This window comes from Cygnus olor, chromosome 2 (genome assembly GCF_009769625.2).
Source record: "Cygnus olor isolate bCygOlo1 chromosome 2, bCygOlo1.pri.v2, whole genome shotgun sequence".
In the NCBI taxonomy this organism is placed as follows: domain Eukaryota; kingdom Metazoa; phylum Chordata; class Aves; order Anseriformes; family Anatidae; genus Cygnus; species Cygnus olor.
Genome location: NC_049170.1, coordinates 27,306,773 through 27,325,796, shown reverse-complemented (window position 1 = coordinate 27,325,796; position 19,024 = coordinate 27,306,773). Strand labels below are relative to the sequence as shown.

The window sequence follows — 19,024 nt, the reverse complement described above, 5'->3', positions numbered from 1 at the left end:
CTGCTCTAAGAAAGAGTCACATTAAGCCTAAGAAGAGTAGGGGACACGGGAGGAAAAAAATGACCTGGCTCTTCCCTAACTATATATTCCTGCATACTCTAGTGGGTGGTCCTGGAATGCCGCACTGGGAGGGTGCCAAAAGGTCAACAAAACCTTCCTCTTCTACTAGTGACAGCCAGACTTTTCTCTGGCCTTTCTCTGAGTAGCCGGAGGAGAGATTCTGGACATTGGGACATGTAGAACCTTGACCAAAAGTCAATCTAAGCCTGGAAATTATCGAAATAATAAGGAATACAGATCTGAGTCTGCTTGCAAAGAGTCTGATTTACAAAGATGGCTGTGATCCGGGCATACAGAAATGGGAAAGTTGGAATGCTTCCACAAGTTGCTTTAAAGAAATAGTGGAGAGGACAACGCTATGGAGAAACTAACTACACGTGACAGTGTCTGCAGGAGGGGGAAAACTGAGAGGAAAGATGACTGAGGAATGGAGCTGGGAGACTCTGGGGCATAATTACATGTGGTGCTGTATATAGACACGATAAAAGCAAAGACTGGACACTGAAGTACAACACTTAATGTAAATGGACAGTAAAGGGCTACTTGGCAATAGTAGAGAAAAGGCTAGAAAACGACAGAGACATCAGTTATCACCTGGGCTATTGTAGCTAGAGAACAGTAAAACTGTCAATCTCTGAAAATAGACTTTGTCTGGTATTTCTCCCATTAGTCCTATATTTAACACCATAAACTTTGTTAAAATGGAAGATAAAACATGCAAGACATACTAAAATGCAGCAGTTACCTGCAGTTTTTACAAGAGGGTAATAAAAGGGAGGCGAAATATGTGGCTGTTATCCAGTGTGCCCCAGGGATGCAGACATTAGTGATGACTTAGGCAGTTTCACTGACTGTGCTTGCCCAGCCTTTCTGGGTGACTTCCTGCAATTTGCTTCTCACCGCTCTCCTTCACTTTCTCCATGAAAGGATCTGCGTTTTCCCAAATGCTTTTGTATTTACTATTGTAAAGCACTGCATGAGATCCAGTTATGAACCAGGAATTGCCCATAAAATAAAAACATCCCGACAACAACCTAAACCTAAGCAGAACCTTCGAAAAATCTTTTCTGTGTGTCTTTGTGGGTAGAAAAGAAGCAAAAGAAAAAAACGCTGTTCTGTGAGCGGTGTCTCGATGTGCCATTGCTCTCGCTCTCACTCTGCTCATCCAGGCTGTGCAAAGCCTCTGCGAACTGCACACCTGGCACCGCAGCTGCCCAAAGTCTCAGCGCTGTTTGGTTTAGGTGTAGGTGAAGCAGTGCTGAGTGGAAGCTTCCATATGTGCATGACCAGCTCAGGAGCCTCCTTCTTATGCATGCAACACTTTAACACGCTTTTCTTTCTAAAAAATATAACTTCAAAGGGTTCTTGAAGGTCCTTTTAAAATTCTAAGCACAGACGCCCTGACTGCTGAGTCTCCGTAACCTGAGGAATTTTATGCACTGCACTGCAGTTTTAAACCAAGTCCACTAAAGCAAGCCATGAAACCACGTAAATGACTACTAATGGCACTCCTGAAGCGTGCGTGGAGAATGAAGGTTCCTATTTAGCACTTCACTTCCTGGTCTTCCGAGCTGAATTTAATTCACTTTAGCGCTCTCAAAGGCGAAAAGGCAAAACTGCCCGTTAATGAAGTTCAGGCAGCCACCAAAACGCCTTTACCCATAGCATCTTTTATTCAAGACCGAGTTTCCCCCAGCAAACTGCTCAGTGAACGCTTCTGAAGGTATCAACTCTGTAACCGCTCCCTCTTCCGAGGCAAATAAAGCGGCTTTAGGGCAACCACGCGGGGGTCTCCGATGGCTGCACATCGCCCTTATCGACCTAAGGGCCCCGGTACCGCCTGGAGGGACGTGTTTTAATGCAGAAGAAGGCAAAAAAGCCGGATGCCGAGGCCGGAGGCTCAGTTCCGAGCAGCGGATGCCGGAGGGAGGCCGCGCCCTGGCGGCTCCGGGGGCGGCTGGAGCCCGTGAGGGCCGCTCGGCAGGAGGGAGGGGGCCGCATGATGAAACCTGGCGGCGGATTTCAGCAGCAGCGGCAGCAGCAGGCGGCGGGGGAGGAGCCCGGCGGCCGGCTCTGGCTGCCTGGCACGGCGCAGAGCCGCCTCTTCCTCCCCACGCCGCAGCGAGGACGGCGGCTCTCCCCGGCACACGGTAAGCGCCCGGGCGGCGGCCGCTGGCCGGCCGGGCACCGGCGGCGCCGCTGCTGCCCCCGCGTCGCGGCTCGGGAGCGAGGGGCGCCGGGGCCGTGCTCGGGGCCGCCGCAGCCGGCCGGGGAAGGAAGGGGCGGCCGCGGCCCGCTGCCGCGTGGTGCCCGGGGAGCTGGGCGTGCTCGGCGGGGTGGCACGGGCACGGCCGCGGGGTCCGGGCTGCAGGGATTCAGGGGGGAGCTCGGGGGAAAGCGGCGGGCGCGTCGGCTGGGGAGCGGTGCTCAGCGAAGCGAGCGGGGCGGGAGGGGCAGGAGCGATTTATTTCCCTCGTGGTGTCTGCTCTTGGCTGCCCCGAGTCACCCGGCAGGGCCGGAGGCACCCACTGATGGCGCCAAGGGACTGAACTTTCCCCTGTCCCGGTATTAAACCAGTGCCTCTCGCAGGCTGTGGGCACCCTGCCCTGCGGCCGGCTCTGCGGGGCATCACCCCCTGCCATCTCCCCTTGCGCACCCAGATGGGACCCAGTGTGTTGTGTGGCCAAATGTCAGCCCCTGCCCAGCTGCAGGGGAGAAGGGGCTGGGGAGGGGGTCCCAAGCCCCCGGGGGAGCGCCCGGTGGGTCCCAACCCCGGGGGAAGCACTTGGGGTATCCCAGGGCCCAGGGGAGCGCTTGGGGCATCCCAAGCCTCAGGGGAGCACCTGGGGCCTTCAGCTGTGGTTTGCCTTCTGCAGCTGGTATAAAGGCTGGGTCTGTGCCTGTTCTGTTGGCTGAGGGTATGGAAAGAGTTGTTGCCCAGGTAGCGTAACTGGGTAAACAGCTTCTACCTAAGTGCAAGGAGAAGTGCTTGGACTTGTTTCATTTCTGACCACGGAGTTACTTACCTTCGTGCCTTGCTACGCTGCAGTAAAGGGAGAACGGCTCTCTTCTGAAAGAATTGAAGGGAGCTGTTGGTGTGATGTTACTTCAGCGAGTCATACCCAGTGCCCAGAAATAAATTGTTCTGTTTATGCTCTGTGAAAAAAAAGAAAAACCATAACCTAAAAGTAGGTTTAAACTGAATTTCTTGAGCTGGGCAAAGATTGCTTATCATACTGTGGGAAACTATTTTACCTTATGTTAATAAAGTCTGCTACGTTCTTCGTCGGTTCTCTTTATAGTCCAACAATCGATAGTCTACTTTTGGTACCTGTGTTTGGTGTCATCTATTGCATATAGGTCAGATTGATGGTTGGACTTGATCTTGGAGGTCTTTTCCAACTTAGATGACGCTGTGATGCTGTTTTTTTTTAATTGAACACATTCTTCGTTTTTAGGTAACTCAACAGCTTCACAATGTGTGGTATCTGGGCCCTGTTTGGAAGCGATGAGTGCCTTTCTGTCCAGTGTCTAAGTGCCATGAAGATCGCACACAGAGGTCCCGATGCATTTCGTTTCGAGAACGTCAATGGATTCACCAACTGTTGTTTTGGTTTCCATCGCCTCGCGGTTGTTGATCAGCTGTATGGCATGCAGCCTATCCGGGTGAAGAAGTTCCCATATCTGTGGCTGTGTTACAATGGAGAAATATACAATTTCAAACAGGTAAGTGTTGTAGGGATCATACAGTATTTTCTTTTTTATTTCAAAACTGGTAGGTATTCAGAAATTGTTTAAAACATGGTGGACTAAAATATCAGAAAAAAAGCGCTATCAGATGAAGGAAGAAAAAAGGAAGAAAAATTTCTGGGTAAGCTGTCAGTCTGTGGTGGCTTAGATTGTGACAAACAGTAGTTAATACTGAAAAATTCCTTTTTAATTGACAAGAAAGGAAATAGCATTTGCATCTATAGGTTTGAACTTAAAACATTTAAGGTTCATTCTTCATTAATCCTTCAGGAGGAAAATTCCAAGCCCCCTTTCTCTCCCACCTTCCTCTTCATAATGCAAATGATTTTAGAGTGTCTTGCACATCAGTTATTTTGGGTCCTTCTCCAGTCTGTCAGGTACTTCGTTTTTACTTCTGCATGTCAATCTAGATGGGACATGTCAGTTATTAACTTAAAGCAGGAATGCTTGTGTGTTTCTGTAACAACAACAAGCACTAGGGAGAAGTTTCCCGTAGGCCACCAAAGGCCTTAGGTGTCTGCAGCTTAAGGCAGAAGCTTTGTGGGGTTTTTGAGAGTCACCTAAACAAGTCTCTAGGGCACAAAACAAGCTGCAACTCTGTCCTGTGTCAGAATATCCCTGATAGGTGTGATGTTGCTGCTGAGCATTGTGTGCCTCTCTCCCAGTGCTGAGATGTCCACGCTGCCTGTGTTGCTCATAAACGGAAGTGATTTAATTCATCTGAATTTAGCGTATAGTGCGGCTTGCGGTTTTTGACTGATCCTGAATCATGCTGAAACTAAATGCCTAAAATGGATCATAAATTGAGCATGGTAGTATCAGAAATCTACAAATAATCTGAGGTGTCACTGCTTCTAATACAATGCATTTTTGAAGTCAGGTTACTCTCAATGGTGTCATTGGGAATTTGACTGAAAAGAAAGGAGATTGTTACTATTATTTAATCTTGTAAATATCTGGCTCTACAACTGTCTCAAAGGAAGTTGTAGCGGAGTGGGGGTTGGTCTCTTCTCCCAAGCAATAGGACAAGAGAAAATGGCCTCAAGTTGTACCAGGGGAGGTTTAGCTTGGATATTAGGAAAAAATTCTTCGCTGAAAGGGTTGTGAGGCGTTGGAACAGGATGCCCAGGGAAGTGGTAGAGTCACCATCCCCGGAGGTACTCAAAAGATAGATGTAGATGTGGCGCCTAGGGACATGGCTTAGTGGTAGTCTTGGCAGTGCTAGCTTAACGGTGGGATTTGATGATCTTGGAGGTCTTTTCCAACCTAAGTGATTCTATGATTCTATGTATGCCAGGGCACAGTGTATGTGAAATGTGTTGTGTCAGCAGGCTATGGTATTTGCTGTGTTTTGCATTGTGTTTTTTTTTCTGCTACTGAAAGGAGTAAGAATCACTCCCAGTTATGTTACACACGGAAACCTGTGTAGGGTAGGAAGGGGAATTTAATTATATAAAACTTGGATCACCATCAGCAGGAATTTGTTCAGTTGTTTTCACTACCTTGGTTAGGTGCCTTCTTTCTTCATAAATAAACTTTTCTTTCAGGCTTTCAGCTGCAAATAAACATCTGAAACCGATCTAGGAAAGAATCATTGGAGAAACAGCCATCTTGTTTAGGGCAGTGGCTTAGTTATTTTAGTACTGAATCAATTTGAACCAACTCTGTTCCATGAATAGCAATTGAAACCAAAGAACATAAGTTAAAATGCAAAATCATTGGTTATGTGGGGTTTCTTCATTTATTTATTTATTTTAGCGTTTTATTGATGCTGTCACCCCCATCTTCACTCCAGGTGTCTGGAAGATCTTGAAGGGCCTTTAAAAGTAACACCACAAGAACACAAAATATATAGTTGGTCTGACTTAGCCTGACAGCTAATTTCCTCCTCCCTACTTCAACTACATAGACAAAGTGAAAAGGTTAGTTTGAAGAATGGAGGAAGATTATGCAGAAGGAAATACTCTGTGCATAAAAAAAAACGCTGAAGAGTTGAGTAACTACACAAATAAAATGTAGTTTGTTTCTGAAGTACTTTACTCTGCAGAGATGTTACCTGTGTCAATGTGTTGGAGGGCAGAGAGCCTTAAGTAAATGTTGCTATCTCTATTATCTGACAAGAAAGTGGTACTGAGAGATTCGAGACTACAAGAAATGCTGTTGTCTTTTGTTTCTGGTCCTATTTTGAGTTGGATTTTTAGAACCAGTGCTTGCCTCCTCCTGCCATTTGTCTGTGGAGATGGGGAGGCTAAACCAGCGTTGTGTGTTTGCAGTTTTACATTCCCAAATATAAATGCTTCTCTGAAAACCTGCTGTAATGCACATTGCTTAAGGCTACAGAGTCAATCTACATTGGGCGAGATGATCTGGGATAGTAATTTGAACACAAAAGTCTAATTTCCTTCACTGGCAGAAATGTTTATGTAGCTTTGAACTGTATTTTACAAAAAAAACAAAACACCTTAGTTGTCACCTTAAACAATTACATTAGTGTTTGGTTTTTTTTTCCAGTTAATAAGCAATGTTTGCCAACGCTATTTGTGTTTTTCTTTTTACATTTTCTTAGTTGCAGAAGCAGTTTGGATTTGAATATCAAACACTGGTGGATGGTGAGGTTATCCTTCATCTTTACAACAAAGGAGGAATAGAACAAACGGCATCCATGCTGGATGGTGTATTTGCTTTCATCCTTCTGGACACAGCAAACAGAAAAGTGTTTCTGGCGAGAGATACCTATGGAGTCAGACCACTGTTTAAGGTGCTGACTGATGATGGATTTTTGGGTGTCTGTTCTGAGGCAAAAGGTAAAAATAGTTGTGTTTAGTGCCTAAATAAACTTAGGTGTTGTTATTGGAGACAACTTCTTTGTCAGGCTCTCCTAAGTGTGAAGAGAAAGTGAACTGTAAGTTCAGTAATAAATGAATTATATTTAGTAGTATAAAATCTATGCGTTGGTAAAACAAAAAGCTACAGAAAGTAACCTTTGAAGACATTTAATTATCATTAATATCGCTTAAATAACTCACAGATTGAGCCTAAGATGTCTTAAGTTAACCCAAAGTTGAATATAGTCTATAGAGTTAGGCTAGATTTATGCTACAATAAATGATACAAGTATTTGTTCCTGGTATTCTGGGGTGAACTGGGAAATAATGCCGTAAGAACTGCTAATTTGTAAAAGCCAAGAATTTTAAAACCCTACTGAAATTTCCTGCATCCTTGGATAATTTTTTACTGATGCTTGTGTTATTCGATGAACTTTTTTTCCCTTTGAGATGACACCCTTACTGTTTTGTTTTTTTTTTTTAACATAATTCTCTCCAGTGTCCATAAATAATGCCAAAAGCGAATTTTTTGGCCTAAAATGCACTCTGACTAAAATGGACTTTCATGATTGTTCCATATCACTTTTATTATCAGACTCTGAAGTAAGTTGAATTCTCTACTAGTAGTGCTAAGTGGTACCACAGCTGTACCATCTGTAGTTCTTGGAGAGGAAGAAAGGAAGTGAATATTTTAGGAGCTGTATCCTATAACACTCACTGTGGATTGCCAGTCTGTATCTAACAGTAACTTAGGAACTTTTATGTAGAATTCTTCAAGTAGCATCTGGATGACCCACAGGTGCAAAACATCCTCTTTCATAAGAGGAGTGGACATAAGTTTTGGCCACAAGTCTGATTCTTGGCTTCTGTTAAGCAACAGTGTAGATGAGTCTGAAATTGATGAGTTATGAAATCAGTAAATCAGTGTCAATTAAGCAATCACTTCAGTGATAAAAATTTATTACAACCCCCTTATTAGCTTGACTACACTTAATTTTTAACATAAAATCAGTTATTAACTCTTTTGTATTGTCGTAAGCATCTTAGATCTTGACCTGGACATCACGTATTCAGTCAGAGAAATGCTCGCAGGAGTGAAGCGCTTCTTATCAATTAGTAGAATCTGACTTCCTTCGTATGCTGTCAGCCTCAGCTTGAAATGGCTCAGATCTGGGTGTGCAACCTGCCAGAAGCAGAATCATGCTCCATAGTGGCAAGCTGGGCATACCACTTCCTGGATGAGAGGTCTCTAGTCTCTAGGTATTTTACAAAAAGGAGAGGTGGTGTTTTGTCACCATGCTCTCTAAAGGAGAGGTTATACTTGTCTCTCTTCAAAAGACTAACCATTTAGAGACTTAAGGTGTTCTTGTCTCTAAATGCTACGAGAGATGAAATTTCAGGCCTCTACATGTCGTAACTCTTTTTTTCCACTGATTGCAGCAGTAGCTTATCATCCAATTCTGGATTGTATACATCTTACTGTCCCGGATGTAGGGGGCTAACAATTTATTCTGATCTCTACCTGAAAGCGAAGTGTTGTGTGTAGTGTCATGCCAACATTGCTCTCTCCAGCCATGCTGCGGCTGAGGAACCTAAGGACACTGTATTTTTCCTTCTACCTTCCGATAAACCAGGGCAGACTCAGAATGATATTTTTATACCAAATTTAAGATCTGGAGAAAATATTTGTATATAGTTTTAGTAGTGGGGTTGTTGAGTGAGGTATGCCTTAGCCAATCTAGGTTAAAAACTCTCTAACTCTTCTTGTAACTTCTTTTGTTGTTGTTCCTGTTTTATCTATAGGACTTATCAACTTAAAGCATTCAGCATCCTTATTTCCTAAAGTGGAACCATTTCTTCCGGGACATTATGAAGTGCTGGATTTGAAGCCCTCTGGCAAGGTTGCATCAGTGGAATTAGTAAAGTTTCATAGCTATAAAGATGAACCACTCCATGCTGCTTGTGATACAGTGGAAAATCTACCTTCAGGTAGTACAGCAAAACATTTGCCTGTTAATTCTGATTAAAAAATGGTAAAAAAAAACTTTGAATATGAAGCTTGAACTGATTTTTTTTCAAATTTGCCATTTGAAAAAAAAGAAAGAACCTTTATAACATAGGAAGTTGAGAATCATTTTTGAAGATAGTTATGTACCAACATATATGAACTTGCATGCCCTTATTATCAAAGGAGATTCAGAAAAATATATATTTTTTTCCTAATCACATAATGCAGCCAAGTTTAAGCAGCACTGTTAATGTTTTTTGGTTTTGTTTTTTCCTGGGCAGGCTTTGATCTTGAAACAGTGAAAAGTAACATCCGTATTCTGTTTGAAAATGCTGTTAGAAAGCGTTTGATGGCTCACAGAAGGATTGGTTGTCTTTTGTCAGGTAAGTAGCAAGAATTCCAGTGATTCTGTCTTTTCTCTCTTCCACACATCATCTACCAGTTAAAAGAAAGTAAACTGACTGTTCTTCTGTGAGGTACCTGAAGTGATCTGAATCTTCATTTGCTTTCTTGGTTACAGAGAACTTGGTGGTTTGTGACAAAAAATTTTCCAGTTTACGGATATCTTGAAAGTCTTACGCTTTTAAAGTTTAGAGCTGGGATGTTGTCTTGTAGAGACAATGACCATTTTTAACAAAGAAGAAACAAAGGTAGTAGTCATATTGAAAAGTCACCAAATGTACTCTTAAACTTGGAAGGTTTATGCTTAGGTTGATGTCTAAAAAAGTTCACTTTGCTCTGAATGAGCTTAGAGAAAGGCATATTTCAGATAGAACTTAGTTTCTCCTGTTTGCTTGTCACCTCCTTCTTTGCTTTAGCTTCCATCCCAAACTGCCCTCGATTTACCAAATGGCAGCGGACCATCTGGACCATAATTATTTAGTACACTCTTTTTCAGGTGAGGTCATAGCTTGTGGTTCAAGAACTTGTTCTCTGACTTAGTTGATCAATGTTGTGATTTGGTGGCTCAGTCTTGCAGAGGTAAGGCTTTGTAGCCATGGGACTGACATCTTACTGTGTTTTTGTAGCACTTTGTACTTGTAGCTAGAGTTCTGGTATGCTATTCATTCACGCACTGAGCATCAATAATTGCATCATTTATCACATACTCTATTAAGTGTGCATCTGAATGAGAGAGAACTGAACAGGAAATACTGTTGGAGTATTTCCTTACCGTGGCATCATAAAAAGTCGGAGGGAGGTAAATGAAACAGAGAGACATGCAGAGCTGGGACTTCCCAGCCTCACTAAAAAAGCCTGTTTCAAAAACAAATTTCAGATATAAAATCAGAGGACGGTCAGCTCTTCGGATCCACATGCACACTGGGTATCTGTGGTAAATCTAATGTCCTGGCCTGATATAATAACAGAGTATCTCCATGCTTCACAATTTTGAGCATGCTTGGAGCATCACAGTTAGAGAAATGCTTGCACTTCCAATCACAAAGGGAGTTCCTCAAGTTCACAGTGGAAACTCAGGTGTTCATTTCCCCAATTTTCACATCCCAAGCACTTGGTTTGATTTCTACACTCTCCTTATGTCTTTGGACTTTGCATGTCTTTTTCTAGAGAAGGTTTTTGTCAGTGAAGTGTTCCTACAAAGGGAATCAGGATGGGAAGAGTTGTGAATGCACTCAGCTGAAAAAACACGTGCAGAGTGTAGGAAGCAGAGATGAGGATTTTGCCTTCTGCTTGTTAGAACTGCAGGCAGGTGTGGGAGAAGAGGTACTGTGCTTAGATCAGTATTTCAGAGAGGGAGCAACAAGTAGAAGTGGTCAAGAAGTAATAGGGCTAGCTATTGAAAATAAAACGGAGGAGTCTTAGGGTATATCTGGGCTCCTCGTGTGCCTCTTGGCGTTTTACAGTCTGTTTGTCTTCCATACTGTTCAAATCTTTCCCTATCCTCCTTTGGGAAAGAAGATGAGGAGAAAAAAAAAATATCGCTAGTGAACCTTTTCATTTTGATGTTGTTACAAAGGTTAATTTCACTAAAAAAATCAGACATGCTTTTGAAAAATGATTGGGGAAGAGTGGAATCCTTTCACTAAATGTTCTGTTGTAGGTCAAACTATTTTGCTTGACTTTTACTTAATTCTGTTCAAGCAACAGATCAAAAATAAATAGTTCTAGTATTACAGTATCAAATATGTAGGTAAGAAGAGGATGGAGAGCAGTTTTGGAATGAAGAGTAAACCCAATTGTAGCAGAGTTGAGAAGGGACATCTCTAGTGATACAATGACTTCAGAGTACTTTCTGTCTTAATGCAGGATTTCCATTGATGCTTTTGACATTAAAAGTACTGATAACTTACTGAAGATGTCCCAATAAAGTCGTATGATTATCTTGTTAAGCAGAGGTAAACTTTTACAAGAACTACCTTAGATTCATGTTGCTTAAAAATGAAACCCGTTCATACGATTCAACTATCTAGAGTTGGTTCCCTTAAAGGGAAACAAAAAACAGTCAAACACCTAACCAAGAAATGTGGTTTATCAGGGTGTTTTTTTGTTTGCTTGTTGTTTTTTTAAAGGGGGCTTAGATTCCAGTTTGGTTGCAGCCATTCTTCTGAAACTGATGAAAGAAATGAACATCAACTATCCATTACAAACCTTTGCAATTGGAATGGAAAACAGCCCTGATTTACTGGCTGCCAGAAAGGTACAGTACATGTGGCTTCCACTTTGTTCGCAGTTGCTGAATGTTAAACAATGTAAAATAATGGTACTAACTTCACGATGTGGTATTGATTGCAATGCTGATTATTATTCATTTATTGCTATGATGTAAATCAGTTTGCAGTAAATCATTTAGTACAACATTTGCTGTTTAGTTAAATCTTAAGAAAGAGAGAACTTAAGTCTTAGCCATTTTCTCTTCCTTTTGGAAGACTTTTTTTTTTGTGATTATTAGTAATTGTTACCAACAGGACAATCCTTCAGAGTTGTCCCAATTCTGCCTCTAGGTTTTAGAGTCTATCACCATGCTATTGCTCCTACGCTACGACATTTGTATATATGTTAAATATTGCAATTTAATTATCATTTTATTGAATTTAGAGCCTTGTACAAACTGCAGGATATCCATTGGAAAGGATAACTGTGGGATATACTTTGGGTATCCAGCCTGTTAAGGCTTTTGACCTGCTTTTTCTTTTCAGAGCAAATTTCAAAGTATTTAGATCCTCTGCAGATTCTGATAGGCGTTGGGCAAGCAGATGGATGTTCTGTTGTAGTCATGATTGAACATTGTGTAATTAGGGAGACTGTGTTCCCTTTGGCGAACGTACCACTGCAAGTCAGAATGATTGCTCCAGTGTCACCTTTTCCTTGCCTTATGTCATCTAATTCTCAGTATGGCAGAAGGAAGCTAGCTGATACTTCCGGTGTGCATATAAAATGGGTGTGTAAAACACAAAGTGTGTTTAAAAAACTGTTTTAATTGAAATACAATACATTATTATAACCTTTTGCAAACAGGTGGCAGCGCATATAGGCAGCGAACATCATGAAGTAATATTTAATTCTGAAGAGGGAATTCAGGCAATCGAGGAGGTTATCTTCTCCTTGGAAACCTACGACATAACAACAGTAAGAGCTTCAATCGGTAAGACTTTTAGTAGCAATTTTTGCTTTATGTTGCTTGAATAAATTCTATGCAAAATCATATAGTCATCTACTAGATCCTTTAGCTGTTGTAGAACTTGGGAACTGAGACTCCCAAGTTCTGCTCCCCGGTCTTGTCTGTGACCTCACAATGAGGCAAAATGAGTTGTTAGTTTCAAAGTCACTGACTGTGTAAACGTTGTCAAGAGCTGTTCCTGAAGCTTTGGGATGAAAAAGAAACATGATTTAAAAAAAAAAAAAAAAAAAAAAAAAGATCTACAGGTCTTGGTTTTCTATTCTGATAAATATGAACCTTGGAGGAAGGGAAAAAATTTGCGTGCTGTCTGAGGCATAACCTGCATTTGAGGCTCAGTGTCTGGGTCACTGAATGTTATGATAGCAAAACAGTTATGGTTACCCCACTTCTTGAATAATTTTAATATTAAAGTGAAGTATTTCTTGTGACCCTCTAGTAATACATATACACTCAAGTCAGGTAGACTTCTTCTAATGTACATTTGATTTTTGAGAAATGACAGCAGTCACCAGCAGGTCCTTAAAAAGGGTTGCCAACATGATAAGAATGAAAAACCCTTATCTAATGTGGCCTTCTGTGTAATGCCAGTTACAGCATTTTACTCAGTTATTCTTGTGTCAGTGTAAAGCATTGTAAACAAGCTAATACACCAAACAGGCAAGACAGTTTTGAGAACTGTATGGGGTAAGAAGCTAGAATTGCTATGTGAAATACTGAAAATGTTTGTTTAAGAATGAAGGCAACTTTTCATCTGCCATTCTTCTTTCTTTGCGATTCTTGCTTAGTATGAAATACAGCGAAATAAGTCCTTTTCAATAGGTCTCTAATACTTCTGTTATGAAAGTTTATTGTTTAGAAAGATGTAATGAGGGGAAGACATAATTCTGGTTAATAAACACTTCTTTTTTTATAAAAAAAAAAAAAAAAAAAAGGATGAAATGGCCTCATCTAGTTCAATCCACAGTGGTAGAGAGCTAAGCAGCAACATTTGCTGGTATTTTTGTTCTCCAAAACTAGGAAGTTTGTTCAGGACTGTGCTGGAATTAATCTTGTGCTTAATTTCTAATTGAGACAGAACAACTCCGGTATGTGTTCCTATGGGAATCCTCCAGCATTCCCAGGATCACAAACACACACAAACACATGCGCCTTTCTGATATTTTGAGGGCCAAGTATAGGTACACAGTTTAGATCTGTTTGCGTGGCTAGTGATGGCTTTGAATAACAATGAGATGTTATGTTAGTGTATTGAAGCTGTTTGCTAAGAGGAATATATTGTTGGAGAAAAACTTCCAAAATGCTAAATTAAATCTGTACTAACTGTATATAACATATGTATAGCTCTATTTTAATAACTTTCTCCTTCTTTTAAGGTATGTATCTTGTCTCCAAGTACATACGCAAGAAAACAGACAGTGTGGTCATCTTTTCAGGAGAAGGCTCAGATGAGCTGACACAAGGATATATATATTTCCATAAGGTAAATACATTTTCTGTTCAACAGGCCCTTGAACTTGTTGTTCTCCCCTTCAACAGAAAACTTCTACTGAGATTTTAAGGTGTGAAGTTTGAGAGTTGGTACAGCTGTGTGTTTATTGAGACTTTCTCCTGAGGTGGCATAAAACCCAAGGGATTTGATTTAATCACTTCAAAAATAACTTTTAAACTTCAAACTTGCTGAGACTATTTCTTGTGTGTATTCTTTGCTAGTTCTGAGATCATGTTGATTCTAAATAATCTCCTGAAAACCTGAAAATGAAGATAATCAAAATTATAACTTCTATATAGACAGTATTTGCAAAGGCAGGTAAAGAACTTATACCTTGTATTGTGCTTGAAGAGAGATTATTTATATAAGTAGGTAGTAGGGAATCCCAGTGTGCAAGTTGCATATATTTTTGCTTGCTGTCAAAGATTAGCTTGGCATGTTTAAATTCTCACTAAGGTATGTCACAGGTCTGTACGCGGTGATCACTGCAACGCAAATGCAGGACAGCAAGTAAAGGTTCCCTTGCTGCAGCTGTATTAGATCTGCGTGCTACATACATGTGTCTGGTTACAGGCGCCGTCTCCCGAAGAAGCTGCAGAAGAGAGTGAGAGGCTTCTGAAGGAGCTTTACCTGTTCGATGTACTTCGTGCGGACAGAACTACTGCAGCACACGGGTGAAGTGTAGTCTCTTGGATGATGACGAAATGTGATTTAAGAGCCGAAGTGGATCATAGAATCACAGAATGGTTTGGGTTGGAAGGGACCTTAAAGATCACCCAGTCCCAAACCCCTGCCATGGGCAGGGACACCTCCCACCAGACCAGGTTGCCCAAAGCCCCATCCAGCCTGGCCTTGAACACCTCCTGGGATGGGGCATCCACAGCTTCTCTGGGGAACCTGTTCTACTGCCTCAGCACCCTCAGAGTCAAGAATTTCTTCCGAATATCTAATCTAAAATCTACCCTCTTTTAGTTTAAAGCCACTCCCCCTTGTCCTATTACTCCACCCCCTGACACAGAGTCCGTCCCCAGCTTTCCTGTAGGCCCCCTTTAGGTACTGGAAGGCCACTACAAAGTCTCTCCAGAGCCTTCTCTTTTCGGGGCTGAACAACCCCAACTCCCTCAGCCTGTCTTCATAGGAGAGGTGCTCCAGCCTCTGAGTGTCCTTGTGGCCCTCCTCTGGACTTGTTCTAATAGGTCCATGTCCTTCCTGTGCTGGGGCCCCAGAGCTGAATGCAGCACTCCAGGTGGGGTCTCACGAGAACAGAACAGAGGAGGAGAATCCCCTCCCTCCTGCTGCCCACTCTGCTTTTGATGCGGCCCAGGATACAGTTGGCTTTCTGGCCTGCAAGCACACATTCCCAGCTCATATTTATTTTTTTGTCCACCCATACCCCCAGGTCCTTCTCCTCAGGGCTGCTCTCTATCCAGTCATCACCCACTCTATATTGATGCTTGGGATTGCCCTGGCCCAGATGCAGGAGCTTGAGCTTGACCTTGTTGAACTTCATGAAGTTTGCACAGGCCCACCTCTCCACCCTGTCAAAAAAGTTATGATCCTTTATGAACTTCTTTTTTAGGAAAAGTTCATCCACCACTGAGGAAATTGTAACATCTAATTGTTGCTGTTTGAATTACTAAATGATTCAGAATATTGTGACACAGGATGACTTTATTCCTAGTGTCTAGGTTTTAACTACTCTAGGAAGAACATCAGTCTTCAGAGTGGTAGTAGCAAATTGGATGCAGCCTGTACTCTGCTTCAGCTCTGCGTCTAGTATAAAATCTCCATTTGACTTTGAGGCTAGGTAGCTCAATGCCTCTGAAGGGAAAATACTGAGAGGGGTTCTTCCTACCAAAGGCAGAGTTACTGTAATTTTATTTGTTGCCTCCATTACTCTAATTTCATTTATTGCTTTCAGTGTTTTTAAAAGCCATGTCATGTATAAGAGAATGTAAGTATGAAGACTTCGTATTCATATATCTGCTACTGATACAGGAGAGAACTTGGTGTGCAAATGCTGCAGGATCAGTAGGCAGTAGCTTAATAACCATAGAGGCTCCTTTTAATTGTTTTTTTTTTGAAAATACAAACAAATGCCGATTGTAGAAATGACTGTGGGAATCTTTGCTTGGTTCTGTGACATCTTTACAAATGCTGATGCAAATCCCAGTCAGCAACTTGCAGGTTCTTGGTAGTTCTCTGGGGACAACAGCATTGTTCAGTGTGGGTTTTGTATTTATTTTTTACATGAAACCACAGATGTTGCAAATCCTGTAGGACTGTCGTCTGGAAATCATTGTACTAGAAGCTGTCCAGCAGATGGCATCGTAAATCATCTGAGATCTGTAATTAATCCATTCAGACAGTAAATTTAACTTTCCAGATCGATTAATTAAATGAGCTAGTCATGAATATGCAAGTGAAATGTCTGTCATGTAAAAGCAGGTAACCTTGTGTTTGTGTGAAAGACAAAGAAAGCTTATGCGTTAGGGAATTTATAAGTGGATGATGTGTTGGGTTAACTCAGTGTCATTTCTGTTTTTTTTCCACTTTTTAGACTTGAACTGAGAGTCCCATTTTTGGATCATCGTTTTACTTCTTACTATTTGTCTCTACCAGCAGAAATGCGAACCCCAAAGGTATGTAAAACTAGGGTTGGACCCAAATGTAAGCTTAGAACACATATCCATTAATTTGTAAGCATGACTAAATAGCTGAATTCAGTGTTTGAGACCAAAGCCAAGCATGCTCTTAAATGTTTTGCTGGATTGTTGGACTCCTGGGAACCCTTTTCTGAGCAGACGTTCTGAAAGGAACCCATTTCTTAGTCAAGTATTTAAATCATTGTACTGCAGTTCTGCATTGTACTGATGCTCATGGCATTGTTTGTTGTTCTGCAAACAGAATGGAATCGAAAAATACCTTTTAAGACAGTCATTTGAAGACTCCAACTTACTTCCCAAAGAAATACTCTGGAGACCCAAAGAAGCTTTCAGTGATGGCATAACATCAGTAAAGAAATCCTGGTTTTCTATTCTTCAGGACTATATTGATCAACAGGTAGAGTACCACCTTTTTTTGTTGTTGTTTGTTTGTTTGTTTGTTTGTTTTCACATTTAAGTCTATTGAGATATTGCTGCCAAGGAGAGGCAGGTCATATGCTTAGCTGGGAGAATAAATCTGGGTATGACAGTAACTTGAGTTTTGTGGTGGAGGAGCAAGATAAATTTTAATCAACAGTCTGCCAGCTACCTGTGTTGCTTAAAGGCATTTGAAACTGTAGATACAAAGTAATGCTAGAGCCTGACAGAAATGACCGTAAGGAAATGAGCATCATGTAAGTATCTGGGTTGCAAATTAGATTGTGTGTTGGCAAACACAATTTCTGGGCTGAATTTCTGAAGCAGCTGCTTCATTTGAAGACACTTGCATGAACTTATTCTGTGGTTGAATAGTAGTATAACGACTTTATAATGTCCTTCCTTGTTTATTTCATTTGCTTTTTCCAAGATAATGCCTAGCTAAGTCCTTTTGCTTTTTAATGCATCTCTTTGTGTTGCTATCCACTGAGTATTTACAGCATTTTTGCATTGGACAGAGCATAATCTCTAGTGTACGGAGGCAGTTTGATCATTGAGAGGAAGGATTAAGAACTCATTTTACACTGCAGCTCTGTTACACAGAAATATGTGTAGTAGGGCCTATGGATGGGTATTTGTCTGTCCTACCATCAACTGCTTGTATCCCACTTTCCTTCTCTAATATATCCACAGACAAGAAAGTAGATGGGTCACGCAGCAGGGTTGTGCTGCCCCTACTGAGCATGTACAATTGCAGTAGGGGCAAATTTCTTTCATGGCTGTGGGGAGTTAGATAGCATGTTGGCAGGGAAAGCTGCTTTAGAAATTACTTAAACTAGTACAATTTTTCATCCTTCCTTTCTTAGCCAGCTTACAGCTGCAGGTGTCTTTTGCCTCTGCATCCCAGGTCTTTTGTTGCTAAGAGCTTGGTTATACAAGCAGAGTCAACAGCTCTGTCTGAGCTGAAAAAAACAGGAAACCACTTACATGGCAAAAGACTGCTCTAAGTTGTGCCAGTTGATTGACAATGAAGAGAAGGATAGAAAAGAAGGTTATTGGGGATTTTTTTGAGCTAACTAACAAAGGTGATTCTAACCCAACGTAAATTACATGTAATCACATGTAATACACAGAGAAATATTAACAGCACTGGGAATACAGTTATATGGTCTATATATAGTCCATAAAGATCAAAGGAGCCTATGACAAAAATGCACCCGTGAGAAACCTATGCCTCTAAAATAGATCTATTTTTATATATATATATATATATATATACATATATAAAACTTATAGGCATTCAGTGGTGAATCCTTGCATGACTCTAATTTGCAGCAAATTGGCTTGTATAAGTTAGAAATGTATTTGCACCTTAATTTGAATTTTGCTGTTTTTGTAGGTTGATGACCTTCTGCTTGAAAAGGCAGCAGAGAAATACCCTTTTAATCCTCCTAAAACAAAGGAAAGTTATTATTACCGCCAGATCTTTGAGAAGCACTACCCAGGACGAAGCAGCTGGCTGCCCCACTACTGGATGCCAAGATGGGTTAAAACTGCTGATCCTTCTGCTCGCACATTGAAACATTACAAGTCAGCTGCCCAAGAATAGGCTGTTGAAGTAATCCCCCAAATAGAAGTACTGCAAGCAATTTGCATACACTCCGCTTTAAAAATAAAATAAAAATGATAATAAAAAAAGAAATATGCAAACCTAAATCTTAAATGGTCTTTAAGATGCATTTTGACAATGCTACTGGAAATGAGAGCTTTCTGTGGTTAGTACACTATTATAAAATTCACCCTGCTGTACCCAAATTTGGGGATTTATGGGAAAATACTTTATGGACATGGAACTACCTTATGCAGCAGCACGGTTCCTTATGCAGTGGCCTCAATTGTATTAATTTGCCTTGCAGTCATTTAATATATTTTAATGTGAACTCTGATTTTAGGACTTGAATAAGGCAAAGTGATGCCAACTGGTGAAGGTCCTTTGAGCATATGGCAAGTTCACCCTAGCTGTTTAGTGATTTGTATATCTGGCTGCGGGATTTGGATAGGCTGTATCTATATTGTTCTGTTCTGAATGTCTTTGTAATAATTCCCAAGAACCTTGGCCTAGTGTTCAAAAGACACACGTAGCTATGCAGAGGTGCTAACTAGAATTTA

At 41.3% G+C, this 19,024-nt stretch overlaps 1 protein-coding gene across 1 annotated transcript; it reads left to right on the top strand.

Annotated features, from left to right (window-relative positions):
• The first annotated feature begins 1,992 nt into the window (after window positions 1-1,992).
• On the top strand, window positions 1,993-18,567 carry ASNS (asparagine synthetase (glutamine-hydrolyzing)). Its single transcript, XM_040548272.1, has 12 exons — window positions 1,993-2,210; window positions 3,519-3,786; window positions 6,377-6,614; window positions 8,439-8,624; window positions 8,925-9,026; window positions 11,175-11,302; window positions 12,121-12,247; window positions 13,657-13,763; window positions 14,346-14,446; window positions 16,333-16,414; window positions 16,680-16,835; window positions 18,255-18,567. The coding sequence occupies exons 2-12, from the start codon at window positions 3,538-3,540 to the stop codon at window positions 18,462-18,464; spliced, it is 1,686 nt and encodes a 561-aa protein (XP_040404206.1). The 5' UTR covers window positions 1,993-2,210; window positions 3,519-3,537; the 3' UTR covers window positions 18,465-18,567.
• The last annotated feature ends 457 nt before the right edge of the window (window positions 18,568-19,024 follow it).

Bases quoted from the DNA above. Each gene is read 5' to 3' on its own strand.
- ASNS (XM_040548272.1), top strand. From the start codon at position 3,538: ATGTGTGGTATCTGGGCCCTGTTTGGAAGCGATGAGTGCCTTTCTGTC. The intron at 3,787-6,376 runs GTAAGTGTTGTA...ACATTTTCTTAG, and splicing joins AAATATACAATTTCAAACAG to TTGCAGAAGCAGTTTGGATT. The intron at 6,615-8,438 runs GTAAAAATAGTT...TTTTATCTATAG, and splicing joins TGTCTGTTCTGAGGCAAAAG to GACTTATCAACTTAAAGCAT.